The sequence below is a fragment of the Pagrus pagrus genome (genome assembly GCF_965226575.1).
Source record: "Pagrus pagrus genome assembly, chromosome: 5".
Taxonomy (NCBI): domain Eukaryota; kingdom Metazoa; phylum Chordata; class Actinopteri; order Spariformes; family Sparidae; genus Pagrus; species Pagrus pagrus.
The window spans coordinates 32,217,020-32,240,748 of record NC_140189.1 but is presented as its reverse complement, the minus strand read 5'-3'; the positions used below and the strand labels follow the sequence as shown (position 1 = coordinate 32,240,748).

The 23,729-nt window shown below is 41.6% G+C and overlaps 1 protein-coding gene across 3 annotated transcripts in view; it reads left to right on the top strand.

Annotated features, from left to right (window-relative positions):
• Positions 1-23,729, top strand: part of slit3 (slit homolog 3) — a 266,581-nt gene that overhangs the window by 171,936 nt on the left and 70,916 nt on the right. For all 3 annotated transcript variants that reach the window (XM_084353294.1, XM_084353293.1, XM_084353292.1), the window contains 3 exons: positions 16,862-16,933; positions 21,210-21,373; positions 22,812-22,956. In XM_084353294.1, the coding sequence (XP_084209420.1) occupies positions 16,914-16,933; positions 21,210-21,373; positions 22,812-22,956 (329 nt within the window). In that variant the 5' untranslated portion in view covers positions 16,862-16,913. The remainder of the gene's footprint in view (positions 1-16,861; positions 16,934-21,209; positions 21,374-22,811; positions 22,957-23,729) is intronic.

The following is a 23,729-nucleotide window of genomic DNA, read 5'->3' as shown; positions in this document are numbered from 1 at the left end:
CATGACATCTTCAAATCATGGAAGTCCAGTGATTATTCAACCAGGCAACTAGAATAACTTTCTAAAAAAAAAAAAAGAGAGCAACAACAGCAAGAAAAACAGAGTGACGTGTTTCAAGCTTGTAAGCTGGAGGCAGGAATTGTGTTTCCGCTTGCTGAGCTGTTGACTTCTCAGCCTCACTTCCACCGGGTCTCCCTCACTCCTCAAACTTTACTTTTTTCCTGCCAGATGCCAGAAACCTTCACGGCTGCGAGTTTGAAAATACACTTACAAGAAGTGGATGTGTTGGGATGGGAATCAGAGTGTTAGCATTACTCTTTAATGATGTTTCCAACAGCACTGTTATGAGGGAAATCATCTCACACACACACACACACACACACACACACCAAGACTGCCAAAAGTACTGTGCTTCCAAATGAAATTACTTACACTCGGCCAGTTGTGCACGCGATATGAGCGTGAGGCGGCCCCGGAGAGCCGCATCTCATTTTTTAATGCCAAATTGAAACAAAGAATTTTTTTTTTTTCTTCAGCGCCAAATAAACAAAAATATAGAAAAGCAAAACCTAGTTATTAAATGAAAATGTCATTACTTATATATTATAACTGTGTCATTACTGTGTTAAGCATTAATATCTGATCTTTAGTGGTGACCTCACATGACACATGTATGCTCCGTCACTCAAGTTAAATCAGCTCCCTCCCCCTAAATTATGGTCTGTTATACCCCTCCATGTTTCCATATTATTGCTCCCTGCACAACTTCTCTCAGTGTCTTGTTTTAATACAAAAATACTTTAATTAGAAGAAGAAAAATGCTTCTAAAATGCAGCGTCGTTATGACTGATGGTGAATGCTTACTTGCATTACAGATATGGTAAATAAAAAGTTTAAAAAGTTGAGCAACAAACTAACTGAATGTTTTACAAACTGGAGAAAAATCAGAAATAAAAGGCTAAAATTATACGTCATACGACTTATAAAAGGCCATTCCTCCATCTGCCTTTCAGCTTTTCTGATATTTTCTTAGACAAAAACAAGTGAGGAGAGTAAAACAAAATATATTCACCCGTGTTTATTGAGGTTGGTTTAAGGGATGGTCTCTTAATGACTAAATAGATTTATAATGCGTATATGATTTATTAAGTAAGTATAAAAGGCCAAACCAGGCTTCTAAGTACATACATGGATTGTCGATTATTACACAAATAAATGTAAAACCAGACCCATACTGTCAGATCATTTTTCAGTATTTCAGTCAGTTTCAGTTTAAATTGTCATTAAAATAAACCCCATCGTGAAATGACAAGAACAAGGTTTAAACAAATCCAACAACCAAAGAGGTTGTGGCTCCGCATGAATGATATACAATATGCTGTTAAGTATCTGTTGTCTTCTGCTATTGTGACGAATTACAGAACTCACAAGTAGCTTCTGCAATTGTTCCTCCAAATAGTAATTTAAGCATGGCGAAACACCCTGGCGTCCAGTACTGTGTGCGTGCATGTGCGCCTTTTGCCTCAAGTGTAATCTGAACTTACTGGCTCGGCCAAATGGAGCAGTTTGTTTGTGCAACTCCACTGATACAACAAGAGTTAGGGTAGAGAAAACCGTGTGTGTGTGTGTGTGTGTGTGTGTGCGTCCCCTCCATGTCAGACTATCCCCAGAGCATTTGGTGTGTGTCCAGCCTCAGCCGCCCCCCAGTAATGACTGCATTTCTGTGGTCGTGTCCTGCCTCCTGCCTCCAGATCTGTCTTAAACGAACTAAACGAGCCTTTCTTGAACCTAAAGTTTAGTGATTGCAAAGGCCGGTGTGTGTGTAATGTGTGTGTGTTTGCGTACTGCAGAAAGTGCCCTTGTCAATGCTTGTCCATCTCTGTCCCTATGCGTTCGACCACATGTTGTCTTGTACGTGTACGTGCCTGAATCTGAGTGTGTGCGCGCGCATGCATGCGTGATCGGAAGGGTCAGGAGAGAACAGAGGAGTGCAGCTTTCTGCTGTTCAGTGATTTTGGTTTGGCTGGCCTTTTGGCTTCTGTTTGAGTCAGCGGGCTCAGCAGAGTCATCACACCCTGGCAACAACCAGCACCTTGGCACAGACTCGAAGATCTGACCTGACACAGAGAGAGTGAGAGAGAGAGAGAGGGAGAGAGGGATGAGGCATTGTGGGAAAGAGAAAGAAAATGCAAGAACGATAGAAGACAAGATGGAGGGAGAAAATCGAGAAAACAAGAGAGAGGGAGACTTTTAAGTTTAGGAATATGTGAATGATATTTGGTGGGAGAGAAAAGAAAATAGAGAAAAAAGCCAAAGGCTGAGATAATACCGTAAGGTAACTGCCGTCTTCAAAATAATGACGGTGGTTTTAGAAGTATTTTTTTTAGATTTAGAGGAAGTAGTCTGGGGGTGAACAGGGTGGGGGGGATGAGAGGAAGAGGAAAGAGACGCAGGGCCTGAAAAAGAGATAAAGCAGAGAAATTGTGACAGTTGATTGTTTCCATTTGAATAATGATAGTGGATTTCTAAAGGGCTTAAGAGTTGGTTGGTTTTGAGAGAGACGCGGAGAAAAAAGGGTCAGAGGGGTTCGGTGCAGGCGAAAAGATGGAAATAAGAGAAAAGAGGTGAAGGAAGAGGAGCTGGGGGTGATAAGGAGAGGAGAGGCAGTCGAGCAGAGAGAGAGGAGGAGGAGGGAAGTCAGGGTGGAGTGAAATACAAAAACCAGCACTGACACACTTACATCAGCAGGGGCTGGTTTTACAGCACTGAAACCAAAATATTCTGAACTGTTTGATTATTGTATCCTGATCAATGTGTGCCCCATTAATTCCCTGACTCATGACCTCTTGCAGCGTACCAGCGACAAACAAACCGGACCTTGATTGTGCACTCGCAATTTAGGTTGGGCAAGGAAAATTACTTGTTGAGGTTAAGGCACTAAAAATAGCTGGTTAGGTGTAGGAAAACATGACTTCGGTATAAAAAACCTACTGCATTACTTCTGTCCCTTCAGTAACAGAAGTAGTATCTAACGACACTGGTGAAATTAAAGGCCTCACTGTTGACTTTTGCTTCTCAGCAGTCTCCTGAATCAAAGTCCTGGGCTGGTTTTATTCCAAACGTCCATCCTGACCTTCTTATAAAGGACTTTATTCTAAATACTACTAATAATAATAATTACTACAGCAGCTCGAGGTCGCTGCCTGACCAAGAAACATAAACACTGGATGTAATAAGCTGCTTTCATAGTGATCTGATGAGGAGGGGCTGGTGATATTGATGAGTATATTTAGATTTAAGTAATTAATCATATACAGTACACATAAAGAAACCAGACAGGCTCATCTGGCATATTGTTAATTGACAACATTGCAGTCCTTTACTTTATTCACCAGATAAACACACAGCATAGTGTCCCGGTTTTGGAAATCAGGAAGGAATCATAAATAATAGTCAATTCAAATGCTAATTTCTGATGTTTGTATTGCTAAAATGCCCAAAACTGTCGTTGTGTTCACTCAAAACATTTCTTCGTCCATAATAAAGAGCACATAAACGAGGGCGTAGGTATCGACAAGTCGACTCAGACAATTCTATGAGGGGGGGTGTTCACCAAACAGCCGTGCAGGTAACACATTAAGTCTGTCAGATAATTCACACAGAGCAGATAAGGGGGTGGGGTGGTAACACAGAGCTTATGCAGAGGTGGGAATAGCGTCAGCTCTTGGAAGAGCTCTGTGCCAGCAGTCTGACCCACTCACAATTAATCACATCCCACTGGGTGGCAGGACAGGGAAGAGGAGGGGAGATGGTGATGAGGGAGAGGAGGAGGAGGAGGACGGGGAGGCGATTTAAGGTGGAAAACAAGCTGAGCTAAAAGACAATTGAGAAAAGATGAGAGGAGAGCAAAAGAAAGAAGGAGGAGGGGAGTCGGGGAAGAGAGGCAATCTGCAGTGTAATTTGTTCCCGTTTAAGGTGTAATGGTCTCATCAGTGGATTTTTATGTACATCTTTCTTCCTGTCTGCCCCCCTCACTCCCATATTATTAGTCCGTTCTTCTTTCTTTCTTTCTTTCTTTCCTTACTTCCTTCCTTTCTTCTCCACGTCTTGTTTGCAGATTTTCATTTTTGGAAAGCCATAAAGCATTTGGATTCGATCCGATACAAGGATGACATATTATGAAATATCAGAAAGCAAAGGCCTGACATGTTGTTCCCACGCGCGCGCACACACACACACACACACACACACACACACACACACACACACACACACACACACACACATATTAGCTTCTCTCTCTCACACACACACACACACACACACACACACACACACACATTAGCTTCTCTCTCTCACACACACAGTCTTCTGCCAAACCACATGGACTTGTCCAATGATGATGACTCTGTAGCCTGGTTTACTTAGTGTAAGTTAATTTGATTAAGATCAACATCATCAGATTGCGGTTTTATGGGCAGCTTTTTGTAATTTTACTCCACATTCAGGCTATCGTTTACACCCGACTTCAAAGAGCCTTGATTTTTCACAATAAGATGGCCCCCTCCGCGTTTCAGTCTGTTCTCACTCTTTGCCAGGAGCTCGTCACATTATTGGACAAAGTTTCTTCCTGAAAGGCTTGCAGCGCTCAGCACCTACTGGCTTAGCGAGGAACAATGCAAACATCCATTATTCAGTTAATTGGAGCGCCAATACAGAAACCTTTTCCTGCCTCTGTTTGTGCAAACATGTTTTCAGCACAAATATAACAAACCGGACTTTAAAATGTCACCATTTAAACAATTTCTCTGTTTTTCACATCACCTGAAAAGAGGTCAGTCCTACACTCACTCCATCGTAAATATAATTTTAGACTTAAAAATGTGGCAAAGCTCACGATTCGGTCACTACTAATTATCTCAACCCCCTTAGAGCTTTTTTCAGTTTGGGTTGTAAACAGTCGAGCTTTTCCCAGGGTGGTTTCCAACAGCAACACTCTGGAAATGTCAATTTTCTCAGAGATGAGACCAGTAAATTGAGCGACTTTGGTTGTTCAAACACTCGAGAGTTTATTAAACTAGCCCGCACACCCACATACACACATGTATGTATGCAACAACACAAAAACTCCCAAGGAGCACAAGCACAAATGCACACTCTCACACAAACACACACACATACTTGACACAACCCGCACAAGTAAAAACACATTTACACATACACGATTTAACGCCAGGCTGCCAGGGTAAAGCAGTAAAGCAGGCATTGAACCCCGTGGGAAAGTTCAAATATGAGACAATTGGACCACTAAAAGCCCTTAACTCTTGCACCTAAAGGCTCTCGAAGCCTGTTTGCGGACCTCATGGACCTTTAGAGTCTGCGTTAAAGTCAAAAGGGTCAAAAATCTCTTCAACTTACAAGCTGAAATCTCCTGATCAAAAGAAACGCACACTGAATGAAGGACGGTAGCATTCATTCGCATTTCCCATTCTTTCTCTGTTTCTATGTGTCTCATAGCATCAGCAGCCACGCGCACACACACACACACACACACACACACACACACACACACACACACACACACACACACACACTTACAAAGACACAAGCTTTCATTCACAGTTAGTTACAGTTACATCCTTGAAAACCATTTTGTTTGTCCTTGCTCGTTGAACGTACTCACTCGCGCACACAAATGACAAAAAGGTACACACAAGGATTCACGACAATGCATGTACACACACACACACACACACAGACCTGCGTATACAGAAGCATAGCATCGGGCTGCGCCATTGTGCGACTCTCAGATGACTGATTACTTCAAGGGTCGGTGAGTCTCACTGTCTGAGTCAGCGAGACAGGGTACAACTGTCCAGCCCGCAACTTACACACAAGCATGCATAAGCTGGCTCACACACACAAACACACACACGCGCACATTTATCTTAAGATCGACCTATAGACAGATACCACCACCCCCCCCCCCACGCCCGTCTCTCTCAAGGTGGAGTGAAAAGAAAGAGTGAAGAGGTTAAACGACCATGTGACCGGTCTGACTGACTCTCCTGGCTGCTCTCCTCCTTCACACTGAAAGAGTGAATGGTGGGGATGAAGGGGTTAAACAAATGAGCGATTGAAGGAGTGAAGTGTCCGTGCGTTTCCCTTTTGCCTCCTCTCCCGAAGCTGTAATGAGGCCTCGGGGAAGATGCTGAGAGCTCTTCACACAACTCAAAGAGTCTTTTTAGGCCTTTCGACAGTTGGCCCCCTTTCAGCGTCGGTGTGGGAAAAGCTCTGAGAGAAATAAATTCCTGTTAGAACTCATGTCGGAGCAAAACCACCTGCAGCAGACACGCTCCTCACTACTCCTGACAAAAAGTTGTTTTAATTTCATATTTGGGTGTTGGGATGAACGATAGAGAGTGAAGTAATAACCTGTTCAATTAAATTAACATCGACTTTGTATTACAAATTAGTCGACACAATGATTTAATATTTAACCAGTTTTTTATTTTGCTGTTGGCTCTAAAAACTACTGTACATTTGCTGTGACAACTAAAATCAGAAAAGTTGGGACATCTCCAGTGGTTTTTGTGCCTAACCCTGACAAGGCCATAAACACAGCGTTAAAAATTTTACCTAAAAAAAAAGGGTAAAGTTGTAACATAAAGAAATGTAAAGTATCATAACGTATAACCTAGCCGTGGTTTGCAGGAACGTACATTGCCAACATTTATCCTGGCAGTTGTGTTGCTTTAGGCATTGAACCAAGTAAATACAATCTTTGTTCAAGAAGTGATGCATTTTATTTAAGCAGCAACCACTGATGCCGAAGAGGAATCGCCTTATGTCTCAGTTCCTCTTTGCTCCACTAGATGCCCGTTCCATGTACGCTCTGAGAAACTCTTCTGAAAGGAAAAGTTATTTCAGTTTTTACACAGAAATTTGTCTCTTAAGGGAAATGTCTACAAATGTCTTACTCACCGTACAGTGAATACAAAGCTACTGCCAGCAGCTGGTTAGCTTAGCTTAGCACCAAGGCACAAAACTCTTAGCTGACTCTGCCCAGAGGTAAGACAATCCCCCTGCCGTCGCCTCTAAAGCTGACTAGTTAACATGTTGTATCTGGTTTGTTTAATCCGTACAAAAACCGGAGTGTATAAGTGACATGTTTAAGTTTTACAGGGGATTTTGTTCTGGCTGGTTGCCTGGCAACCTCACTGTGATGACAAGACTTCAGAAAGAGATCAGGATTACCACAGCTTTATAGAATATAACCTTTATTTATTTAACTAGGAAGTCACACTAAGACCCCTAATCTCTTTTGCAAAGTGAAGAATTTACATGAGAATAATCCTCAGACGCTCACAAAAGATATACCCAGTTTTTTTTTTGTTTTTGTTAAGGATTCAGAAAATTGAGGATCTTCCCTGTCACTGGATGGATTTAAACCTGTTTGCACCCACACTCCTGCAAAATCAATGTTTACGCCGGCTTCACCGTTCATCTTAAAACATGCTTCGAATGACAATCAACATTCCTCTCTGATACGATTCACACCCGCTCTAACCTGTTCACCCTGCTTGGTTTTTCTGCCAAATAACATTTTGCATTTAATCTTTTTCCGATCAATATTTTGTCATTCACGGCAGCAGAATACCAATTTCATTCCTGAAAAGATTCAATTTAGAAAACAGGAATGTTAGCTTGATTTAACTTGATAACATTAATTACAGCAAAACCTCTCCTTTCTCGCTTTTTTTTTAAATGAAAATGTAGGTATTGATATTAAACATCGTTCCACTATGTGTTACACATGATTTATTGGATGCAGGGGGCTAGCTTGAGGTCTTGAACATTAATTATGACCCACATTGACATTTTTAACAGTTTGCAGCCGGTACAAAAGTACAAACCCTGCACTGAATTCAGTGCTGTATTTCTATCTCTTTTCCCTTTTCCTCTATCAGCACCAAAACAACCTTTAACAACCAGAGATTAACTTATCATGCTGCTGTTGCAATAACCTTGAGTTGATATTACTGCAGTGTGAGGCAGAGAATAAGACAGAGAGTTTTAAGAAGCAAGTTTTAGTCAAGTTACTTATTTAAAACATGAGGCATGTTGTGAATGCATTTTTTGGAGGCAGCTTTTGTATCTCTGCTTTTGCTGTGACTGAAGGAAAAACATCTTGAGGCCCATTGCGAACATAATTGTGAGGGACTGACTCTGTACTACTGAGGCTCCATTATAACTGGAATACATACAAAAATAACACAGAGGTAGAATATATTTTTTTTGAGGTGAATTTCTGTCACTCGAAGGCAGAGGTTACAGAAACATGACATGTCCTCAGTCATCTCATTCAATGAAAAAAAATGAAAGAGGGGAAATACCTCTGGCTAAAGAGACTTTGTGTTCTTACAGTTTATTCAAAAGCCAGAAAAATATTAAATATTTGCAATGTATGTTTCTGCAAACCACAAATATGTTGCAACTTGACATTTCATTGCAACAAAAGTCATCTTTTGGCTTAAAATACCTGTTTTGGTCGCCACAAACAGCTGAAAACTGTCCCAAGGTCTCCCTAAAAATATCCACTGGTGTCACGCATACACATGTAGAAACGGCAGGGTCCCTTGTAAAATAACATCCAGTGTTTTCTAGCTTACAGTAGCAGTATTAGTCTCGAACTGTGATCACTTAGCAGCCCTCTCACCCTTTACGTCTGCATATGACAGGCAGATCATAAACATATAATATGAACGTGATTCGACACGTCTTGAAGAACCTGACCTGTATGACAGGTACGATGGTCAACGCATCACTGGTTTGCAACAAAATTAGTCTCTTTTGAATCCTGATGTGACCGGGCCTTAATCCTGATTCTCCGTCCAGCTGCCAGCTTTCTAACCGATTAGGTTGTTAATTGCAGTCACCTGGCATTCCTGATGATGTGTCGCTGAAACACAGTGAAAGACACCTGACATGTTTATCTTCCCAGCACATAGACGTTAGAGGAACTGGTGCAGGAGGAACACAGTCTGCTTCCAGAGCAGCTCCTGGGTTAAACTAAGACAAATTGTCCTCGTAACACTGATGGTGTTCGTCTAGTTAGACCCTGATAAAAAACAACGTGTGTTTCTAGAACCTTTGTTTTGTCCCATCAATGATTTCTATATAATGTTTGCAATTATTAGAGGCAGTTTGAATCAATCGTGGCAACAATGCAGTTGTAAATAGGGTCATAAAATTGCTTTGTTGTGCTTGCAGTTTGTGGTTTCATTCCCACAATAGAGTATTGATTTCCGAGCAGGTCCAAGTGCAACAGAAGGTTTTTACCCAGGAGTTCTGTCTGAAACGAGACATCGAGACTGGAAAAAGTGAAGTCAAATACTCAAAGATGATTGTGAAAATTGAAATAGATTATGATGTTTTTTACACTCGTAGGAACACTTCAGTTGGCTCCTCATATATTAGAAAAAAGATTGGGAAATTATCTGCAGATTGAAGTCGTATTTTTCAATAACGAATGCTCAGCATTTCATAAAATTGGTTTTCAGTATTTCGGTTATTTTTAAAATTCACACACAAGAAAACGCAAAGAGACGCTCATATTTATCCAGAAACGGATAATCAGCAACTGTGGAAGTCCTTATGATAAACTGTTGCACAATCCTTCTGCTGTGTGAGCAAAATCAGATACTTAATATACAATAAATAGGCAATAAAATCAGAATTCAACGCTGGTACATAAAGGTACATTTACGAGGTTGTGACAGTGTTTGGTAATTCAGTCGTCAGAGCTCTTGTTTCACTCTGTTCCTTTGTCGAAGGCCATAACTAATGCTAGTGATTATGAGGGAGAATAATCGTATTGACCGCAAAGTCAATATTGGTTGTAATCACGGTCATAAAGTTACATTGTTGTGTTGTGTTTTGCAGGCTGTCGTAATTCACACATTCTTTCAGCGTATTGATCTGTGTCTGTTAAGGCTGATTGAGCATAATAGAGACTAATAGAAGATTCACTTTATTACTCAGACACACACTATGGCAGGTCAGACTTGGTGGAGCGAGACACGAACAGACACAACTGAGCCGAACTCAAGAGCAACCTAACAAACATAAACACACGTGCACGCGATTCAAATCTAAAACTCCAAATTTTTTTCAGATCTTGAGAAGTTTTTATTCACATGTAGCCGACTCAGACTTTAACAAAACAATCAGGTGTTACTAGACATTTTAATCTAAACTGTGACCTCATGATTGGCATCTCAAACCACGAGACCGCCGCCTCTCGCAGTTTCAATATAATCCCACAGTGTGACAGGAAACAGGGAGCATTCAGCAACTGGGGATAAAAAATAATTTATGACCTTGAACTTGATGAGCACAGGTTTGGTTGAGCATGTACAATATTGCTGCTATAAACAAGAACTGTTGTCTTGACCCACATGAAAACATTGAAAGCCTCTTCCCAACTGTGGCCCAGCCTTTAAATACATTGTTTTTTACTTTAGCACCACTCGTGAATAGACTCAGATTCCCAAACTGAGGAATGACCCATCCCATCTGGAAATCAGAAAATCTTCTGGGGCACATCCAAACTTTTAATCACAACTCCGATCCTGTCGTCGACGAGACTCGTGCAAGACTTTTAATTGACCTTGACAGCCCACCAGGGGGCCGCAGGCTACACTGATATAACATTTAACATCCAAAATGTTTATGCAATAATGTATTTTAGGATCGTACTTTGTGTCTTAAGTAATTTTAAGGTTGCATCAAAATGTGACAGGAATTTCCGAACTTTCCAAACTTAACACACAGATTTCAGTTTATTTACAGTTATATCAGTAACTTGGAATATTTGAATAATTTAATATGACCATTATCTTAATGCTGACAAAGATGAAATGATCAGAAGTGTCCTGAGTCATATTCACTTCTGTGAAATACTAAAAAACAATCCCAAAAAGCTACCTCACTGTCAACAGCTGTTATTTATTATTTAAGGTATTTTTCATGCCTGGCTTGATATCCAGGATCTAAAAAGTAGAGCAGAAGATATTTTGGACCTCTGCAAATAGCCAGTTATCCGACACAGTTGCGTGCGTGCATATTTGTGTGTGTGTCTATGTGTGTGCGAGGGAGGGAAGATTGACGAGTAAGGCTTTGACCTCAGTGTGTAGGCTGCAGCAAAGACACACATGATAACATCACTCTCTTTCTTTGCCACACACACAAACACAGACACACTCACACACACACACGAGCACGCCCGAACACAAGCGATAGCATCTCCCTGGTGGGTTGCCTCTAAAGAGTCTCCTCCATCACTGACTGCAGAGGCCCTTTTACTGCAACCGAGAGACGACTGCATCGAAAGCACACACACACACGCAAGCATGTACTGCACATGCTGACTCAAGAAGACACACTTAATAGTAGCACACACACATACAGGCATTTATACACTGGCAGACAGAGACACACACACACACACATTCAGGGATCGTGGATCTATCCCACAACACCACTGCAGCGGTCACTGCAGCCTATCGCAAATTAAAAAGAAAAAATAGAGCTGAATAGGCATTTTGTAATAGAAACATTGTGTGTCACAAACACTGTTGGACCAGTCCTTGAGCTCTCTTTTACTGTGACTGCAGAAACAAAATGTGATTTTTTTTTCACTAATAATTAATCTGCAGGGCATAAAGCTTCCAGTACAATATGAGCTTTAAAATCTATGTTTGAGATTCGTTTTGTTTTTTTAATAGGAGATGGAAATGGAAAGATGATTAGTAAAAACACCCCCACCTTAAAATGATTAACGCAACAAAGACAAATTCTACTTTTGAAAAAGAAAGAAAGTTGAGCTGCTCACGGGCAAAATTGTAGCTATTGTGCACAAGATCGATCCCACGTTAGAGATACTGACACAGTTGTAATGATGTGAAGCACATACGAAAGCTTAAAGACTTCAGAATTGTGATTCCTCAGATCTCCCAGGGACACAAGAGTCTGAATAGCATCCAATAATGTATATCCAGAGATCTGTGTCTTTAACCAGTTTATTTAATCTACCAACTACAAGGGTACTCAGTAGAGTGCATACCTCTGCCAAGGCCCAACAGTCCCCTTATGTACTCACTCATACTGTAGATGCCAGCCACCTAAATACGTCCTGAGTGTTCTCTTCAGAGTCCATGTTTTATTCCCAGAGAAACGTCAAAAATCTGACAATGTTAAAGAAAGTGAGAGAAAAAATCCTGAATCTGTCCCTGCACCAAAAAGCTAATGGTGTCGATTCTGGGCTGGGAAACAATCCTCCATCTCAGTGTAGAGTTTTGTGATATCCTGCTGATAAACCAACAAACCGACAAGGTTGAAAACATAACCTCCTCAGCGGAGGTAATTATATCTTTACTTCTGTGGCTCTACAACGTTAACCATAATCAATTCTAAAGGTAGACATAAAACAGAACCGTCAAAGGCTTTGCGGGAAAATAAAGCTTTCTCACCGGACGCATAACGTCACTTTGGAAACAGCTGCAACACAGGATGCTAATACACAACACCCAAAGTATGTTCCTAACCATATAACATCAGTTGTGAAACATTTGTAAATGGGAGTGTGACTACACGGCCAATGTTCCGGTTTACACTGTGTGATTTTGTGGTGAAAGTACAGGATGGTGTGTTGGGATCCGTCAAGGCTGCAGGATTATAAAGTTTAGACTGACATATGGTGGAGGGCAAAGCCAGTGGAAAGTTCCCATCTGATTTTACACTGTAAAACCAGAGCGTTGCACCAAATGTTGTTGAATTTCACAGGTGTAGCTGATATTACTCATTACACTATGAAAAAAACAAACCACCTAGAAGAGTTTGCTCTCCATGTGTTCAGTTCAACCCAATCAATGTACGTCTCTGCAAAACCACTGATATGTTGAAACTTAACATTTCTTTATGCTGTTACTGTATGTGTTGCTGTGCTTATGCCCACTTGGTTAGGATTTGGAAAAGACCATGTTTTGGCTTAAAATACCACTTTTGGTTGGCACAAAAATAGCTGGAGATGTCCTGAGATATCATTAAAAAACACCTAGTTTTACATCCACAAACATGGCTGGAGATGTCCCAACTTCCTGTCAAAAATATTGGATTTTTGTCACGCTTACAAATGTTGAAACGCAGTCTTGAACAGCAGTCACCATCCCCTCCACCTACAGACATGAAAGTTAGGTCATAAACATGTAATGTTAACATTATATGACACGTTTCGTTGACATGTCAACAGCCTACGATGTGTAGAAATGTGAACTTATTTATGGTTTGCAGAAACTTTAACTGCCAACATTTTGTCATGGAGACTGGGCCGGTTCAATTCCAGTGGCTCTTTGCTTCCTTTCCTGTCCAAAACCTTCAGAAAAAAACCTCAAATGATAATAATTAAAACTATGACACAAGTCTTCACTTGGTTTGGTGATTTCACTGTTTCCTAACTGGAATAGCTATATCTTTGCAGTTTTAAATGGCAAACATCCTGCAGCAGTCTGTCCAATCTCATATTATTTTACGACTGCTTCAAATCCAAGAGTATCTGCGATTTTTTAAGAGTGCAGTCGCGGCCAAAGGCGTGTAAAATAAACTGGGGAAAAAAACGGCCACGATATAAAACATAGTTGTGGACTTCTAAATGATGTTTTGAGTGTTTATCTTGGCTTAAGTCTGTCCAGTCACTACTTTATTAAGTCGGAGAGATGTAGAGGGGGGGACGAGCAGAGTGAGTGGGAGAGTAACTGACAGGGAAATTGCAGAGGGAAATTATTGTTATTTCACAATTAAATTATATATACTGGGTGGAATCACCCCTGACAGGGCTGACCATAGCAGCACTCCTGATGTGTGTGTGTATGCGAGAGCGAGTGTGAAACTTTATCCGTCTACCAAGGCCACTGAGGCTACGCTGGCAGGGAGGGGAACGTAGAAAGAGAATCGGAAGGAGAGAGAATTAAAGAGAAAGAAAAGTAGTAACATCAACACAGTGAAGTAAAAACAGTCTATTTTAAGGCTGAGTGGGTGTTAGTAAAAACACAGCAAACCCCCAGTAATGACCCTATTTTGAACAGTTGTGACGACAGTGTGTAAAACAAACCATCCCTGATTTCTGTCGGCGAAATCCAAAACCCTCACCGTGGTCACAGTGTATGTTTAGGCGCAAACATATTACAGATGCTGTAAAAAAAAAAAAAAATCCTCTCATCTTAAATTTGGGCCATTTTTCAGACAGAACGCCGGCCTTGTCCTTGTCGGGAAGCATTAAAAACACATTGTCAAACGTGAAAAATGAACGGCTTTCAGTTATAAAAAATGACCGCTCAGTCTTCATCCGTCCTGAAACAATGACTCTTTGAATTCACAAGGTTTCGGGTGATATGTAAAGTAAACTAGCCCCTATTTTCTATCCAGTGAAATTAATGATCCATGAAACTTGGGCAAAAACAAAGCAAAGGGTTGCTCAGGCTTGTGTGGATGTTGGCTCTCGCAAGCCACCAGAAAAATTATACTGTAGTATAAATTGTAGAAATCCCTGGATTTTCTAATGTAACATGGATCTCTCATTTGCCCATGTTTTCAATGTTGAATTTTTCCTGTAAGGTTTTGTCTTCAAGGCATTTGAACAGACTCACAAGTTATAATGAGGGGGTCATTATTATTTTTGCTGCACGTTGTTGTATTTCAGACCGAATCAGTCTGGACATGTCAGTTTATTTTATCAATCATACAGCAGATTTTAAGAGGATCACTTGCTGCTCAGAGTTTGTCCAAGCATTGATTTTACTTAATTTTTGGCACATCTTATACATTATCAGTACTCTGTTTACATTATCTTCCATTTTTATTGCTTCATTTTCTAACACTGGACTTGTGTAAATGTTGCCAGAGAAAACCTTGTTGACTGTAAACTTCAGTGGTCGTCTTGCAGAGAGATTTTTGGGTGAGAATCAGTCATTTATACTCTACAGTGCCTCTAAGGGTTATGGACATAATGTAAGTTTTATGCCTTTGTCCAGTCTTGTGTTTTGCTGTGTTGTAATTTTTATGTGCATGTGTGCACGGCCTCAGTCAAGAGGGACTGTGCTTGTTTTCTGATATGTTTCCCCGCCCTGCCAGCGCTCTGTATATGCAGCTTTACCAGCTTGTACGAGTCTGTCAATGCAATCTGATCCCCCCGTGGATTGCTTTGATGGAATAGTCCTCTTTTCTGCATTTTCTTTTTCCTCTGCTCTCATTTCAGTCTCCATTTCTGTACATGGAAACCACAGAGAATCAATAGGCGTTGTGTTTCTTCAGTAGGCCAAGTGGGATTGCCTGTGTGTGTGTGTGTTTATGTGTGTGTGTGTGTGTTTGGTTGTAATGACAGTCAACCTTGTTTTTCATTCCACTTTAGGTCGATACTACATGTGAGACAGTGTAGTTTATGAGAGCGCTAATAGTCAGAGACAGCAGTGACCTGCTTATGAGTTAGAGATGGAAGAAACACAGATCAAGGGGGTTTGCGTGTGTTCGTGTGTGTGCGTGTGTTCGTGTGTGTGTGTGTGTTCGTGTGTGTGTGCGTATCAATAAATAATGAGTTAAAACTCTATGTGATGACTTGGCACAATAGCGGCACCCCGGACAGAGGGTCAGGATTTTTTGCAAATGCAGTGTGTTGCAGTTTTGATGATGTTTGAAGCACTACCAGCGATGTTTGCGTAATTTCCATTCAAATCAAGTCAATTTTATTCATATCAGCCGGAATAATAAGTGGGTCTTGGTGGGCTTTACAGTCTCTACATCATATAAAACCCTCTACACTGAGTTCAGATAAAGAAAAACTGCTACAGTCATGAAAATAGAAACCTTAGCAATAGCAACAAAGGAGCAGTCTCTTTGTGTCGGGACAATAGTGTCTGTTCTTAATAAGCTAAATTAAAATGTTTCCTTTCGTCATGAAATTTGTAATCCATTAAACCATTGATCCATTTAGGCTCCTCTAAAAGGGCTTAAGTTGTGAACTTGTGTTCACTTCAAACATAAAAACATCTACTTTGTCATTGGTTGCATTTGTGTCACAGAAGCTTCAAAATAATGACAGACAGGTGTAATTCATTACTGTGCTGCTCTCAGATGACTTCTTTGCCCTTCAAAATAAAAGCCATAGTAATACTGAGTTATTATTAGCAAGTAACCTTCTGTGTATTTCTCAAATATCACTGTAAATAATGTAAACAACAACATGTAAACAATTGAATTTTTCCCTTAGCGATTAATGTTGTCTAGTTTAAAAATAGCTTTTTTTAAACTAGACAGCATGAATCACATTACTTAGCTGCTTTAAACCAAACAATTCACAACAGGTACACAACATATTGTCCTGTAAGTGATTTTCTTTCCTCAGTTTCTTTCATTTGAATAATTATCCAGAACCTAAAGCAGAAAACGAGGTATTTTACAGGAAAACATTACAGATTCTTTGCTATCAGCCATCCATCAGGACCCCTGAGAATTCATTTTGCAGCCAGTTTAGGGGATGGAAACCACAAAGGTTCTTGGAAACTTAGTTATTCAACTGTGACTCCAAAACAAAAAGTCACTAAACTTGGAGATTTGTGGCTTTTTCTCTGTGAGGGGTCAAGAAAAAGGTGACAAGGACTTGAACCTGCGTTCTGGATTGAATTTCATTTGACTTGCGTCAGAGTTTAAACCACCAGACCGATAAGTGGCACCACTGCTCTTATTTTTCTAACAATCTGTTTTTCTCTTTTCTCCCCCCCTTTTTCCCTTTTTCTGTTTCTCTGTCCAGCACCCTCAACAACAACAACATCACCCTCATCCCCCTGTCCAGCTTCAACCACATGCCCAAGCTGCGGACCCTGTGAGTATTACACACTTTTACACACACACACACACACACACACACACACACAAAACTGCTAAGAAACACTACAGAAGCTCACACTCGCACACTCTGTGGTTGCACATTAACACATACACACAGACACACACAGATACATTAGTGCCTATTCTCACATGCGAACTGAGTAAGTCCAGACACACACATGACTAACGTTCACATACACCCACGCCACAAACACACACAGCGTGGCAGCGGGGTCTGTGTGTGATCCGATCGTCTAATCATGCCATAATAAGAGACCAACTCTTCTATTGTTTCATGACTGTGAATAATCATGTGGCCGATACGAACACACACACACACCCACACATAAAGACACACACAGAGACGGATACAGTGACAAACGCACACACACACACACACACACACACACTGGAATAATGGTAACCTCATCGCGACCACAAGAGAGACTTGTTTGTACTCTGTAGTTCAATCTGCTTTGATTCATTATGAGAAACCTCCTTTACTGATGTTACTCTTGTGAGCACAGACACTAAGATACACACACGCACACACACACACACACACACACACACACACATACGCATGCATACACGCACAGTCGTTGCCAAATCGTCCTCTCCAATTGATTAGAAGAGGGGCTTTGATTCTTCTGTGTGTATGTGTCTTTTTGTGCGAGGGAGATCTTACAGTTGCCAAGGCGATGGCACGACATCTCAAGGGGAAACTACCCAGAATCCTGTGGGACTGTCTTTTGAGAGGCAGACCGTTGGTTGCATTCCTGTTGGCCACGTCGGGGCTGAACTCCGCCAAACCAGATTGCACAGAGTGGGATTTCCTCCCCGAATCGACATTTTCAAGAGGCGCTCATGTGGTCAAACGACCCGACTTAACATTCAGAAATGGGGATTTTCTAAATACATGACTCATCCGAATACGAGCAGGATAACAATCCCGATCTCTTTACGACCGTTTCGTCTGCTCAAACCTTTTGAACGACAGCATCCATCAACAGCCATTCAACGCGGCAGGGGTTTGCTGTATTTCCTGCATACTGCTGCAGCTCTAGTGGCAATACGGCTCGAAAATCAGCCTCTTAAAATTGGATTCCAGGCGGCAGAGCAGCTACACAGTCGCCAACAGATTGAGTGCAGAGTTACCAATATCCAATATCTTTTAATCAGAAGCCCTCGTCTGCTTCTGTTTTCTGTCAACACTGAGTGACTGTCTCCTCTGATTTCCTCATTTGTCCTCCTTTTTCCTCTCTTCTCCTCCTTGTTATGTGTGCATCCCATTTCATGTTTCTTTCCTCGCTCTTCTCCCTTATTTTCACCTCCTTCTCTTCTCCCAGCCTCTGATTTTATGAATTCTGTTTTTCGCCACCATCACACTCCTTCTGTTGCGTTGTCCTTCCTCCTCTGACCTCCTCATGTGGCTCTTTCTCGCCTCACAATTTTCTTCACCTGTCCTCCTCTGTTTCCTCCTCTTGTGTTCCCTTTTTACTCTCCTCCACCTCTTTTTCTTTCCACTCTTCTCCTCTTTCCCCATCTCTTCCTCCCCTCCTCCTCCTCCTCCTCCATCTCGTTGCTGCCTCCTCTGTATTGAATTTTGTGTCCGTTCCTTATTGCCCGCCCTCAGATCCCAGTATTGAATTTGCTGCTTTTATAAAAATGGCTCATTCAATCAAACATGTTTAGAGATGTCCCTGACCTGATTAGTTGTGGAGGTTTGAGAAGTGTGTGCGTCTCTCTGAATTAAATGTCTCACCTCACCTGCCACCTTAATCTGTGATTTCTCTGTACGGTTTCTTTTACATATGTTTACTTCCTTTTATTCTTTTTCTATCCATAAATCTATCTCTCTTCTTCGTCCTCCACTCGCTCTCTATCTATTTATTCTATCAGCAGCAGTGATCTCACCTCATGCTGTCTCTCATTCATAGATTTTGAACCCAGCGAAAAGCTGAGAGCTCCCGCTGCTTCTCACTGTGTTAAAGATGTGCCCGCTAACCCCTCAGGAGCAAATACTGAGAATAAACACACATATGGAGACGGACACACACACATTCACAGAAACACCATGCAACAATGCCCTCAGTCACCCGCAACCAATAAGCTCCAACAAACAATGTCACTGACTTACAGCTACACACAAACACAGTCCACGCACGCACTTACACACAAACGCAGCACTTTTCTCCATACCCCCCTGCCTCTTCCCATTCTCCCCCGTGTTTTAATCCTACTTGTCAGTAATTAAGGCCGAGCCGGGGGTGGGCCGGGACGTGGCTATCTCCAGGCGGGGGTTTGACTATAAACTGGATTTATAATGGGAGTGCGGTATTAAAACCCACTGCCCCCGCTGCTAGCATCAATGAGCCCATCTCTGTTCCATAACAGGATTTGTCCTCTGCTTTATTACAAAGGGAGGCCTGTCTTCTGAAAGGCTAGATATCCCGGCTGGCATATAATACGCTGACAAGACATTCTGCTGTTCATCCACCCTCTGTCTCCTCATCCCTCTCTCTCGCTCTCTCTTCCTCTCTCTCGCTCTCTCTCGAGGTGTCAGATCCAGCCAGTGCAGCCCGTCGAGAGTCTCAGCTCGGTGAAACATCACCTGATGCGTTCTTTATTGAGCTGTACCTTTTAATTAATGCTACATGTTATATTTGAAAAGGCTATCAGTGTGAAAATGTTACTTAAAGGGTAACTCCAACAGTTTTCACACACGTCAGCGTGTGTGCAGGTCGTGGGGAGTACAACTTCATATGTGAAAAAAAGTAGTATAAAGCCTTTTGTGGCTCCAGAGGAAGCTGCATGTAATCTGATGAATTGCATCCAATGATGTCACCGAGTGACTAAATTGCATTGAGGGTAATGTGTGTGGAATAAAAAAGGTGATATCTCTGGTTCTGCTGTATCGATTTAGACCATTCATTTTTAAACTGTCCATATGAGTCCAACAGTTTTATAGCAGTGCAGTGTTAGACCAGTGGACTGCTTTCCAAAACCTGGCGCCTGCAGTACACTCAATGCAACTTGTGACCTGTAAACACTCTTTTATGTGTAAATTTAAAGGGCGACTTACAATAACTGCATTCAAGATGTGGTTCACGTGGATACAACCCAAAAATTGCAAGAATCATGAAAGTGCTTCATCAAATATGTTAAGGTTCCACCTTAAGAAGCAAGAAGAGATAGAGGAAGATGTTTTTGTATTCTGGGCCGTGGTGCAGTCTGAACAGATGAGTTTTCCAGTCAGCCAGGACAGATGATAGTCGTGATTTTGTTGAGCTGTACCCCGAGGGAGTAGTAACTGATTGGCAGTGCGTCGTGGACAGGCTCAGGTGAATGTTCTGACCATGTCCTGGAGGCAGGATGATGGGCAGGAGCCATTTGCAGCACGATAATATATAATTTAATTTACAATGTGCAAGATATAATGCAAAGTGAAGCATGATGCACAATTTTACAAAAATATTATGATTTAATATATCTTTGATGAATACATACTAAATATATTTCTGTTAGATCTGGTTATAAGTGCCAACACTAAATGTACGGCTAGAGTCATGTGAGAAAATATGCATTTTTGTATTTTTTGGTGAATGACCCTTTAAAATGTCTTTATCTGAAGAGGCTCTAGGATAAATTTATAATCACCACAGTTCCTGCCATTCAGCCAGGCTCTGAAATCATACATGAACAAAAATATTACAGAGAAATAAAAAAAGATTTTATTTTTCATTCTTTGTGTCCACTCTATTTTTTTGTCTGTTCCTTTCCTATTTTGTCTCCTTCTCCATCTTTGTCTCTGTCTCCTGTCTCTGTCTCCTGTCTCTCCGTCTTTGTTTCTCTCCGTCTTTCTGAGCAGATTGTGATTTAGCCGACTGTGTCAGCCCTCTAAAGGGAGTCATATTGTCACAGACCTTGGGGAAATGAGAGCTGAGGATATTGCTCTGTGTGTCTGTGTGTGAGTGCCTTGTTTGTTTGTGTGTTTCACCTAAACAACAGCCTCATGATTGCCGGCCAAGGCTGTAAGCTGTGTGAAAAATAGAAGCCATTTGAATGCAGGCTCAAATACATTTGCTCTGACTGAGCTGATGTGCTCGGATTGACTTCACAGACTCTTTGAGAGCCTCGCCTCTGGAGAGCGAACATTTCAGAAACGATAATGAAGAGTTTGTGTAATTGATAATTATGTTAACTAATAACAGCATTTATCTACGCACAGTTTCTTGAAGATAACTATTCCCTTTCACCATCCGTCTCAGGCGCCTGCACTCCAACAACCTCCACTGCGACTGTCACCTGTCCTGGCTCTCTGACTGGCTCAGAGCCAGACGGGGCTTGGCTCCCTTCACCCAGTGCATGGCCCCCGCCCACATGAGGGGCCTCAACGTTCCAGATGTGCAGAAGAAGGATTTTGTCTGCAATGGTGAGCTTACATAAACACACGTACACAAAATACTCAGTAAAAATATCACAGAGCTCGGCTGCAGGACACACTGAAGTACCAGTGTTTATCATGGCATGCATTGTTTTTATTATCACAAGGAGCGATGACGTGAGTCGGTCTTACTTGAAGGCGGTGATTAAAAAAAAAGCCCTAACTTGACATGTTTTTAGTTTTACTCAATATGTTCTTCTTTATTGGCTCTGGAACAAAATCCAAAGAAAAGGCGCCGGTACTGCCTCCTTTACAGCGCCATTAAATTGACACATGAGCTTTAATACTCTAAGAGCGAAATCAGGCCTCTAAAGTAATGTTCTCGCGTTGGAAATTGGCGCAGAATCGATGATAAAAAATATGACAAACAGAGTGGATTCGAGTGGAAGTTCACAGTCGAATTCGGGCCGCTGACAGCAGAGACTTCTTGACGTAGAGCTTCACGATACAGAGAATGTAATAAAGGCCATTATTGCAGGCGGCATTGTTATCAACTCCAGACAGCTGAGCATTGAGTTTATATCACTGAAGGCATTACACCATGTAGAGCGCATAATCAGCTAAAAGGCCAGTATAAGAGCAGTGGTGTTATCAGCTATAAGATAGTATAGGCACTGTTTATAGGCGTCTGATTCAGCTCTCTGTGCTAATAGACTGTCAGCCTGTGCTCTCTTTATTAGCCTTTAGTCTTGTCTTTTCTGCAGACATGCGCCGTAACAGACCTCCTCTTTCTGCACTTTTCCCCTGTCCCATCCTTTGCTGTAGGTGTCGATAACAAACCTGTTTATCTCGTTCTTCCTTTACTTTCTCCGCATCCTTTTCCCTCCAACCATCCCTCCTTTTAACCCCTCTTTCCTCCCTTCCTCCATTTCAATTTCATGTTCCTGTCTCTCCTCCCATGTCCCGACCCTTCCACCCCTCCTCCTGCTCATATTCAGCAACTCCTTTTGTGTGCTAGATTATATGAAGTACTAATATTCAGGCTAAAGGTGCAATATGTAAGAATTAGCCCCATGTGGAAGTCATATTCAAAACAAACAGGGGGCAGCATATCACCAGAATAACCTCTAACTGCTGCTGACTGTAGCTGCAATTAGCTAGTTAGCTCAGTTAGCTGTGCAGATACAGCTAGCACAGGAGCTTTGGACCAGGATAGGCCAGAACTAGCTGGTTAGTTAACTTCAGCAGATAACACATAGATGTCATAATGTCTTACATATTGCCCTTTAATTGTAGTGACTTCCTGTGTCATACCAAAAGATGTCATATTTCCCCCAAAGAATACAGAATATGATTTGTTCCTGATGCAAACGCCTCTGAAGCAGCTGCAGGCATGGAGGAATCTCATGCTTGTATTTAGCAGTAGACCAAACCGATCTCAGTTCGAGGTTTCTGTTGTATTGAATCTTTATGTTGCCGTCTGCAGGTCCAGCACAGACAGAGTCGAGGGCTTGTGTTCCTCAGGTAGCCGTGTGTCCACCCAGCTGCACCTGCAACAACAACATAGTGGACTGTCGTCGGAAAGGTCTGACGGAAATACCAGCCAACCTCCCTGAGGGCATCGTGGAGATGTAAGACTGCTTTATTGTGTCTGAATGTTGCTAATCTTCAGCAGGCGCGTCATTGGATGATGTTTATTTCATGTTTTCTGCCTATTTAAAACTGAATCATCCATAATCTGCGTTTTTTTTTTTTCAAATTGACTTTTCTCCTTCTTTTTATTCATTGGAACAAAAGTGTTACTTTCACACTGACTATAGGCAAATGTGTGAGTTAGATAGTGAGTAAAGATGTGATTCTAGTCTGGTGAAGGAGACATTTTGAATTATTTATGAGATTAGAAATAGCAATAGCCACTGTCAAAACTATGTATAAGCCAGGGTGTGATTGAAAAGTAACAATCCGAACAGACACACACACACACACACACACACACACACATACAGTTTATGTACGAATGCACGTATCTTTAGAAACTTTGATACGCCGTGATAAACTAGACCATAAATCTACTGTGGCACGCTGAGTTTTGCATCTCATTTTGGATTGCAGCAAAACTCTTTCTTTTTTTGCCTCCTTTCTCTCTCTGCCTCCTTGTCTCTGCCTCTTAGACACATATTTAAAGACACACACACACACACACACACACACACACACACACACACACACACAAAGCACAGCGGGACGTGTTTGATATCCGTATTGATCGTTGTACCCTGTTTGTTTGTACGGAGGACAGCTGGTTGATTGCTCTGTGAGTAAGGAAGCAATTCTCCCCCGCAAAGCTACACCAATACCTCTATACCTCCCCAGCATAAGTAATAGATTCACACACACACACACA